Below are 10,934 nucleotides of genomic sequence, written 5' to 3'. Positions count from 1 at the left end.
CCACTAAAAGTAAAGTAATATTCATATTTTATAGTTTTTGTGTCATTGTTCACATTTAATATTTCAGTTGTTCATGAAGATAACTATAATATTAAACATGTTCCTCTTGGATATATATTTAATATATTTACCATGAGAATATTTGTCTTTAGTTGGGTTCTCTTACTTCAAGATATTCCAAAACAATTTGTTTCGTATAAAAATAAAAAGTCTCAATTTAATGTTTTTGTTGGCCACAATGAAAGGTGATACGAACAAACACCGAGAGAAATGTCATAACCATTTTAACAGTTAACTCTTTAAAAAAACTCCCACCATTAAACAAACTATTATTATTATTATTATTATTATTATTATTATTATTATTATTATTATTATTATTATTATTATCTGCTAAGCTAAAAACCCAGTTGGAAAAGCAGGAAGTTATAAGCCCAGGGGCCCCAACAGGGAAAATAGCTCAGTGAGAAAAGGAAAAAAAGGAAAAATAAAATATTTTAAGAATAGCAACAACATTGAAATAAACATTTCCTATATAAATTATAAAAACTTTAACAAAATAAGAGAGAGAAATTAGATAGAATAGCATGGCCGACAATTGTAGCTATAAATGCAGTTTCCATCTATATAAAGCTTTTAAAAAATAGCCAATGAAAAACCCCCACTTGCTATTTTTGCCATTAGAAAAATGACATTCGTTGAATACTGTTCTTGCCTAAAATGTTACAGGAATAGGGCTACAGATTGGTAGGCTAGACTCAAAGTTTTGTATTGTTCGTTATTACTAACTCCAGTTTTGGATATTCTATATAATTTTTGTTTAAAGTTGGAAAAAGCAGAATACTACAAGCCGAAGGGCTCCAATAGGGGAAATAGAACAGAGAGGAAAGGAAATAAGGAAACAACTAGAATAGCATGTCCGGGTGTGCCCTCAAGCAAGAGAACTCTACCCAAAGAGAGTGAAAGACCATGTTACAGAGGCTATGGTACTACCCAAGACTAGAGAACAATGCTTTGATTTTGGAGCTTCCTCCTAGAAAGGCTGCTTACCATGCCTAAAGTCTCTCTTCTACCCTTACTAAGGGTTAAGTTGTCACTGAATAATTACAATGCAGTAGTTAACCCTTTGATTGAAAAAAAAAATCAATTATTTTAGTGTTGTCAAGTGTATAAGAAAGGAGGAGATTAGCAAAGAATAAGCCAGACTATTCAGTGCATGTGTAAGCAAAGGAAAAGTTAGCTGTAACCAGAGAGGGATCCAATGTAGTAATCTTCACAATCACAGAACTCAAATAAAGAAGCACTTTGAGAGTGCAGACCTCCGCCACGACAAGCTTGTTTCTTGAAACCAGCTTGCCTTTCCCAAAATCAATTTAGACTGTAGGCGTATTTGAAGTGTGTGACAACAATGTGTGAACTTGGGTTTAAGGTTATGGTTAATTCGGTCGACCTTTTGCTCAACCTTGACCTAAACCTTTGACCTAGGACTTTCAAAATTCAATCACTTCCATGTCTCACATGAAAATTAATCCCTGAAAAGTTCACTACTCTGAGTAAAATTGTTGCCAGGAAGTTCACAAACAAACAAACAAATGGGTAAAAACATAACCTCCTCCCAACTTCGTCGGCAGAGGTATTAACATTATGGCAGTAGTATCTCAACAGGTGGCTGGTGCCTTGGCCAACCTACTACCTACTAAATGTTGCATCAGCAGTTTTATAAAACTTAAAACCAATAACTGTAACTGGTAATTTACTTGCACTGTATATGAATATTATTACAGGAGAAATTAAATATTTTATTTCAATATTCTTTTAGTTTTGATTATGAAAAATGTTATTTTTATTAATAAAATAAATTTTTGAATATACTTACCCGATAATCATGTAGCTGTCAACTCCGTTGCCCGACAGAATTCTATGGAGGGATACGCCAGCTATCACAATACTAGAAGGGGGTGTATTTACCAGCGCCACCTGTGGCAAGGTACTCAAGTAATTCTTGTTGACACCTCCTCAATTATTCCTCGGTCCACTGGTTCTCTATGGGGAGGAAGGGAGGGTCGATTAAATCATGATTATCGGGTAAGTATATTCAAAAATTTATTTTATTAATAAAAATAACATTTTTCAATATTAAACTTACCCGATAATCATGTAGCTGATTCACACCCAGGGGGGTGGGTGAAAAACCAGTGTACAAGACTAAAGGATAGCTAAGTATCCCGTATTTCATATAATCAGTTATCCACAATAACAATGAAATAATAAGTACCTGGTAAGGAAGTCGACTTGAACCGTTACTCTGCCTTTAATAAGATCGTCTTCCTTACTGAGCGCAGCGTTCCTCTTGGGAGGCTGAATCAACTCAAAGGTGCTAAAGTATACAGGGCTGCAACCCATACTAAAGGACCTCATCACAACCTTTAACCTTGGCGCTTCTCAAGAAAGAATTGACCACCCGCCAAATCAACAAGGATGTGGAAGGCTTCTTAGCCGACCGTACAACCCATAAAAAGTATTCAAGAGAAAGGTTAAAAAGTTATGGGATTATGGGAATGTAGTGGCTGAGCCCTCGCCTACTACTGCATTCGTTGCTACGAATGGACCCAGGGTGTAGCAGTACTCGTAAAGAGACTGGACATCTTTGAGATAGCATGATGCGAACACTGACTTGCTTCTCCAATAGGTTGCATCCATAACACTCTGCAGAGAACGGTTCTGTTTGAAGGCCACTGAAGTAGCCACAGCTCTCACTTCATGTGTCCTTACCTTCAGCAAAGCAAGGTCTTCTTCCTTCAGATGAGAATTTGCTTCTCTAATCAGAAGCCTGATGTAGTAAGAAACTGAGTTCTTAGACATTGGTAGAGAAGGCTTCTTGATAGCACACCATAAGGCTTCTGATTGTCCTCGTAATGGTTTTGACCTTCTTAGATAGTACTTAAGAGCTCTAACTGGGCAAAGTACTCTCTCCAGTTCGTTCCCCACCATGTTGGACAGGCTTGGGATCTCGAACGACTTAGGCCAAGGACGGGAAGGAAGCTCGTTTTTAGCCAAAAAACCGAGCTGCAAGGAACATGTAGCCGTTTCAGATGTGAAACCTATGTTCCTGCTGAAGGCGTGGATCTCACTTACTCTTTTACCTGTTGCTAAGCACACGAGGAAAAGAGTTTTTAATGTGAGGTCCTTAAAAGAGGCTGATTGGAGCGGTTCAAATCCTGATGACATTAGGAACCTTAGGACCACGTCTAGATTCCAGCCTGGAGTGGACAACCGACGTTCCTTTGAGGTCTCAAAAGACCTAAGGAGGTCCTGTAGATCTTTGTTGGAGGAAAGATCCAAGCCTCTGTGGCGGAAAACCGCTGCCAACATACTTCTGTAACCCTTGATCGTAGGAGCTGATAGGGATCTTACGTTCCTTAGATGTAACAGGAAGTCAGCAATCTGGGTTACAGTGGTACTGGTTGAGGAAACTGCATTGGCCTTGCACCAGCTTCGGAAGACTTCCCATAAAGACTGATAGACTCTGAGAGTGGATGTCGTCCTTGCTCTGGCAATCGCTCTGGCTGCCTCCTTCGAAAAGCCTCTAGCTCTTGAGAGTCTTTCGATAGGCTGAAGGCAGTCAGACGAAGAGCGTGGAGGTTTGGGTGTACCTTCTTTACGTGAGGTTGACGCAGAAGGTCCACTCTAGGAGGAAGAGTCCTGGGAACGTCGACCAGCCATTGCAGTACCTCGGTGAACCATTCTCTCGCGGGCCAGAGGGGAGCCAACCAACGTCAGCCGTGTCCCTTTGTGAGAGGCGAACTTCTGAAGTACCCTGTTGACAATCTTGAACGGCGGGAATGCATACAGGTCGAGATGGGACCAATCCAGCAGAAAGGCATCCACGCGAACTGCTGCTGGGTCTGGAATCGGAGAACAATACAAGAGGAGCCTCTTGGTCATCGAGGTAGCGAATAGATCTATGGTTGGCTGACCCCACAGGGCCCAAAGTCTGCTGCAAACATTCTTGTGAAGGGTCCACTCTGTGGGGAAGACCTGACCCTTCCGGCTGAGGCGATCTGCCATGACATTCATATCGCCCTGAATGAGCCTCGTTACCAGCGTGAGCTTTCGATCTTTTGACCAAATGAGGAGGTCCCTTGCGATCTCGAACAACTTCCTCGAATGAGTCCCTCCCTGCTTGGAGATGTAAGCCAAGGCTGTGGTGTAGTCGGAGTTCACCTCCACCACCTTGTTAAGCTGGAGGGACTTGAAGTTTATCAAGGCCAGATGAACTGCCAACAACTCCTTGCAATAGATGTGAAGTGTCCTTTGCTCCTGATTCCATGTTCCCGAGCATTCCTGTCCGTCCAGTGTCGCACCCCAGCCCGTGTCCGATGCGTCCGAGAAGAGACGGTGGTCGGGGGTCTGAACAGCCAATGGTAGACCTTCCTTGAGAAGAATGCTGTTCTTCCACCACGTTAGAGTAGACCTCATCTCTTCGGAAACAGGAACTGAGCCCGTCTCTAGCGTCATGTCCTTTATCCAGTGAGCAGCTAGATGATACTGAAGGGGGCGGAGGTGGAGTCTCCCTAACTCGATGAACAGGGCCAGCGATGAAAGTGTCCCTGTTAGACTCATCCACTGCCTGACTAAGCATCGGTTCCTTCTCAGCATGCTCTGGATGCATTCTAGGGCTTGGAAGATCCTTGGGGCCGACGGACAAGTCCGAAAAGCTCGACTCTGAAGATCCATACCCAAGGAGACAATGGTCTGGGATGGAACGAGCTGAGACTCCTCAAAATTTACCAGGAGGCCCAGTTCCTTGGTCAGATCCATAGTCCATTTGAAAATCTCCAGACAGCGACGACTTGTGGGAGCTCTTAAAAGCCAGTCGTCTGACGGAGCCGGACACAAGATCATGATACTGCTGCACAGTCTGTAAACTGTCAATCATGGGCAAGCGAGGAAGAACAGTGACAACCCGAAACTGTCTAGACTGTCTGGGTCGTACAGACAACTCCTTAACGGGTTGCTGAGGTTGCCTCACTGCGTCACAACAAGTCCCTTCTGTTGGTTGTTGAACGTCTTCCCCGTGACACATTGACTCCGTAAACAAAAAATTCTCTAACAAGGACTAAGCTTGGACTGCATGTCATGCAACACAGCTCAAGGTCTATGGGAGCAGGTGTGGTAACAGACGGGATTAGCGGCTGAAGTGGAACCATTACCTTCCCTGTAAGCATGTTATGCTTAAATAAAAGTCCATAAGAGGTTATGCAGCTAAAGGCTCCCTCCAAATGACAGAGTCCTCAAGGGAATATCAGAAGGAGGGAGAAAAGAACTTTCTCATCTACAGGGACCTTATCCTAGAAAAGCTAAGTTCTCTGAGTGAGGGTTCACTGGTGCAAAAGCAGCAGACTAGAAGGCAACGTTATGAAACTGCTTGACAGTCTAGTGAGTTGGCAACAACCCAAGATGTGTTGAGAAGCATGCGGTAAGGTATGCAGAGCATGATGTATGCAGAGTATGCTGTATGCAGAGCATGCTGTATGTAGAGCATGTTGTATGCAGAGCATGTTGTATGCAGAGCATGCTGAATGCAGAGCATGCTGAATGCAGAGCATGTTGTATGCAGAGCATGCTGAATGCAGAGCATGCTGTATGCTGAGCATGTAGTAAGCAGAGCCTGCTGTAAGCAGAGCCTGCTGTAAGGAAAGTAGAGCGTGTGCATGGCGTTTAACATTTCTCAGAAATTCCATGACCAGTGCTAGAGTGCTTTATGCATGCTTGCATGGGGTTTAAACCATGGTATGAAAATGGTAAGGTATGCTGAACAGCAGAGTCAGAACGAGCTGGAACAACAATAGTTGTGGTTTCCTCTTCAAGACTCCGATGAGGGAACACCTGAGGCTCAGTCTGCAAAGGCTGAATAAAAGACAAGCAGAAGGAAGGCCATGGGTGGAGGAGGCTGACTCCTAGCATGAGTGGTTGAACCCAAGGGTTGCGCTTGCTGAGCGGTTGGCGGAAGCGGAGTAGCAAGTTCCAGTTCCTGTGGTGTGAGCGGAGCGCGATGAGGAAGAGGCTGCGCAGAACAAGGTAAATGTCTCGCAAGCTAAGGCTCCTGAGGCGCAAGGCTAAGGTGTTGTGGTGCTCGCCTTGTGGAGGGTTGAGCTCGCTGCAGCGAGAGCTGAGGAGACTGACTCATGGACGGGAGAGGTTGTTGTACCTCAACCGAGTGTTGCATCACTGGTGGAGCAGCAAGTGGAGGCGGAGGAAGAGAGGTATAATCCTCCTGATCCCAATGTAAAGGTTGCCTTAAGGAAGGCGGAGGCTGAACACCACAGGGAACAGCAAACTCAGCACGTGGTTCAACATCGTACGCCTGGCAGGTGGAACTGCTGGCAGGTGGTACTGCGATCAGGCGGAGCGAGTGTAGGAGGAGGGAGTGTAGGCGGAGGCGGAGGAGCAACACTCTCAGCCCGACACTCACGCATTAAGTCCGAAAGCTGTGCTTGCATGGACTGTAGTAGAGTCCACAACATCGTACGCCTGGCAGATGGTACTGTGATCAGGCGGAGCGAGTGTAGGTGGAGGGAGTGTAGGCGGAGGCGGAGGAGCAACACTCTCAGCCCGACACTCACGCATCAAGTCCGAAAGCTGTGCTTGCATGGACTGTAGTAGAGTTCACAACATCGTACGCCTGGCAGGTGGTACTGTGATCAGGCGGAGCGATCATAGGCGGGGGGGGAGTGTAGGCGGAGGCGGAGGCGCAACACTCTCAGCCCGACACTCACGCATCAAGACCGAAAGTTGTGATTGTATGGACTGCAGTAGAGTTAACTTGGGGTCGGCAGACACTAAGTTCTGCCGAGGTAAAGCCTTAACAGCAGAGATCTGTTGTGGCAGAACCTTACTCCTCTCAGGCGGAGTGTAATCAACTGATGACTGAGGAGAGTCAGAGCTAACCCAATGACTGCATTCGGGTTGTGAACTTTAACTTCGTACGTCTGGCATAGGTCTGGACTTAACGTTTAAGAGGTCTTGAGACCTGAGACCAGCGTTACTCTGCCTTTATTTTCTCCCCTAATCTCTTCTGCAGAAGAGCAAAATAAGGGCTCAATCGTCTGCGGGTGGGAGTGACGGTCTCGGTAAGACACGCCCACAACCACCGAGAATACTTCTGTGCGCCGATCAAGGCCTGCTGAACCCTTATGCCCTTCGACATTGCTTCTCCCCTGGGCTTGGGAGCTTGCAAGAGGTCCCGGACTGGGAGGACGACTGGCGCGCACAAAAGTACCCTCACGCACTAATCACTTATCACTTTGATTTCTGTTTGCACTTATTTCACTGAACTCGAAACTTTAAGTGGTTTGTACCTGAAATACGCAATTCTATCCTTTCTCAAAGTTAGTAATTGCGAAAACAGAATTACAAAGTAACAGAAAAATCTAATGAAAGATAATTCAGTGGTTGGAAAGAGACTAAACACTAGATCACTCTAGAAACGTTTAGTTTCTTCCCCTAAAGAGACTAGGGAGAAGAGCAAAAAACGATAACGACGTTACTCGTACGCCTGGCAGGCTTGAATGAAACGTTTATCCTCTTTCTCCCTCCGTCTCTATCTCTCTCTCTCTCTCTCTCTCTTGACTTAGAACCTGAGAGAAGAGCCCAATCATATATATCGTTAAAACATATTATTGTTAAAGGAAAAAACTGAAAAGTTCCTTTATTAGGATCAAAACCATTAAGTTAAGAAAGAATGAACAAAACGCTAGACACGGTTACTCTTACTGCAACGTGAAACCGTGAACATTCTTTCTCTATCGTAACGATAGAGTGCAAGTTGAACGTTCTGAACGTCAACAACTGCAGAGACAAAACAAAACGTTAGTTCAACTTTGAAAACAGTACGAGACTGTCAAAGAAAATCTTTCAAACTCTGTGGCGGAAATAGCATAATATGTTAACAGGTAAAACCGAAATGACGGGCTCAAAGTTTATTAACTTCGGTAAAAGACCGCCTACTATTAGGAAGGTCGAATATAAACAAATATAAAAATTAATTTTAATGAGTTTATAATAAAAGGAAGTTAATCGAAGAGGCCTATAAGAGGCGGAGAGATATAAATAAATCTATAACTTTGTTAAGCAAAATTAAGAAAGAGAGTCTATACTCTCTTAGACACCAACACTTCCGTCTAAGGGAAGGGTCGGCCATTGAAAGGTGAACGAGAGTTCATACTCTCTCGTCACCATAATTAATCAAATTAATTCCAAAAGCTAACTAAGCTAATATAGAAGTTTCCAGTAAAGCGACAGCCGAAATCAAAGAGAAATACTTCACCAAAGTCGTGAAAATACTCCAAGAACATAAGCGTATCCCAGAACGTCTTGCCGGAAGCACGACAGAGGAATAATTGAGGAGGTGTCAACAAGAAGTACTTGAGTACCTGGCCACAGGTGGCGCTGGTAAATACACCCCCTTCTAGTATTGTGATAGCTGGCGTATCCCTCCATAGAATTCTGTCGGGCAACGGAGTTGACAGCTACATGATTATCGGGTAAGTTTAATATTGAAAAATAAACACTGAATACACTTTAGTTCTGGTATTTTCTAGAAAAACTTTGGTAAATTATGTATTCACTCTATTATTAAGTCATAACAGACTGATGCTAATTTTTAGATGGAAACAATATAGTTACATTTGCTTTATCTTTAATCTTTGGAATTCCATCCCACCTTCTGTTTTCCTAATTCATAGCTTTTAAGGGTCTAGTTTTCTTAGTTTTATGTTTTAGAGTTTTCCAGACCTTTGCTACAATAAGAAATTACATTCCCCCATTTCATTAGCTTTTGCTCTAAGAAAACTGAATAAAGTAAATTGCCATTCATGCAAACTTGTCAACAGCACAATCTCTGGTATATTCAATCCCATACTGTACTGTCTTTGGCTCCAGGAAATGGGTGACAGAGTATTTTCTCCTGATACAACCGTCTCATCAGATGTGGGAAGGTATGGCAGCAACCAAGCATGGATGGATGACCATTTTCAGCCCCTTGATTTATCCATGAAAAGATCAGGAATGCACAGATCCGAAGTCAGAGTATGCAGTGGCACAATTACAGAGATTCTTGGGCAGGCGATGGGTAGGGTCAATTCTGGTGCATCGACACAACACAAGCTGTCACCAACAACATGGAGTGCCAATCCAGTGCTGCAGTCTCCGAGCATAAAAACGTCCAACGATTCAATCACAATGAGGAAGACCAATGAAGGGTACCTGCAACATGTCATTAGGTTTTCTCCTGATTTGAATGTATCTGGTAGAACCGATCCGGTCTCGCTGCTGCCTCAAACTCAAAGCTTTTCCCCAAATTTGATGTTTCAAGAGGATAACGTATCTATTTCAGAGGCAGAGTTTGATCCTCATGTTGCCTTGCTAAATATGGTACTAGCAAAATACCTGTCAAACAACAGAGAGAATTCACCACAAGGAAACCCTCAAAATTCTTTGAGCCAAATAATAGGAAAGGCCAATGTAAATGGGTTGCATCATCAAATAAACATATTTCCACATTTGAAAGCATCGGGTAAAACCAATCCAATGTTGCTGTCTCAAACCCAAAGTTCCTCTCCAATTTCAGAGACAGGTACTGATCCTCATGTCACCTTGCCAAATATGGTTCTTGCGCAACATCTGCCAAGTGACAGAGACAATCCACTACACGGATACCATCAAAATCACCCTCTTCAAATGACCCCTCCCAAGAGCTGCTTTGAAAATCAAGCTTTTCTGGGCCAAAATTATCAACATGATCTCTCTCAAATGCTCATGAACAACCCATCCAGTATACCCTTCAACAATCCCATTATTTCAGAAGGCTATAATGGGCCCGGTTCCATTCACTTCAATCTAAATTTATTCCGTGAAACAATTGCTAGGATATATTCCCTTGGGTTTGATGCCTTTTTTGAGAATGACCAGCAATTCCTCCGCTTCCGGAAAATCGAAATCGAAGTAATCAATAGGCGGTGCCCCTTTCGTCAAACTGTGATTGGCAAGGATTCTTCTGTAACAAGGAATTGTAGAAAGAGAGGAAACTCCGAATCTTGCCAGGACAGCGATGAAAATGGAGGGGACATAAGAAGGGACTCTTGTGGTCAACCGAGGGATTCTTATTACTGGAAAATTCATGAAAGAAAAAAAAAGACAGACAGGAAGTCAAGGCTAGCTAAGAGAGCAAAGGAAATTGATACTGAGATTCAACTGAAATATATAAAGATGTTGGTGGATTATGCATACTTATTTCAAATGTTTTTAGGGTCATGGCACAAACAATAGACACATTTGTTAATAAATACTATCAGTCAGACCCACTTCTAATTCCACGTATATTACATACTTTTCAATAAATATTATTAATCAGATCAACTACTAATATTAAATGTACTATATGTTGATTTTTATGTAATAGAATTTGCATGTTTGAATTTTTTTTAATAAACATCTCATTTTATTAAAGATTATCCGTAGTTTTACTTTCTCTTTTACACCTGTTGAGTTCATGAGATTTTTATATTGAGATATTGAACTTTTTCTTTCATTTTCACCTAAGTAACCTATAATATACTGGAAGCGTCTTTGTAACTATAATCAACGAATATAAACAAAATCAGCTACAAGAACTTTTGTCAAAGCAGAATTTACTTGAGGGAATTTTCATTTTCCTTATTAAATAGAAACGCAAGTTGTATATGAGTCGGTTTATAAGCAAGTAAATAACATGCGTTACTGTAGAAGGATTAATTACTTGTATCTCCTATTTATAATCTCACTAAAGTGTTCCATCCAATATTGTCTTTCTTCCTTCCTCTTCTGTTGTTATAACAGGCCTCATGGGCCAAAATGGAGCTATCAGGGTCATGCGGACATTGGGCGATTCCCTG

The 10,934-nt window shown here is 42.7% G+C and overlaps 1 protein-coding gene across 1 annotated transcript in view; it reads left to right on the top strand.

The window, feature by feature from the left end:
- Positions 1-10,485, top strand: part of LOC137622861 (uncharacterized) — a 12,834-nt gene extending 2,349 nt beyond the window's left edge. The window contains exon 2 of the mRNA XM_068353435.1: positions 8,944-10,485. Coding sequence (XP_068209536.1) covers positions 8,947-10,329 — 1,383 coding nt within the window. The 5' untranslated portion in view covers positions 8,944-8,946 and the 3' untranslated portion in view covers positions 10,330-10,485. The remainder of the gene's footprint in view (positions 1-8,943) is intronic.
- Positions 10,486-10,934: the final 449 nt, after the last annotated feature.

This window comes from Palaemon carinicauda, chromosome 29, assembly GCF_036898095.1.
Source record: "Palaemon carinicauda isolate YSFRI2023 chromosome 29, ASM3689809v2, whole genome shotgun sequence".
Lineage (NCBI taxonomy): Eukaryota > Metazoa > Arthropoda > Malacostraca > Decapoda > Palaemonidae > Palaemon > Palaemon carinicauda.
Note: the sequence above shows the minus strand (reverse complement) of the source record. Positions and strands in the feature narration are given on the sequence as shown.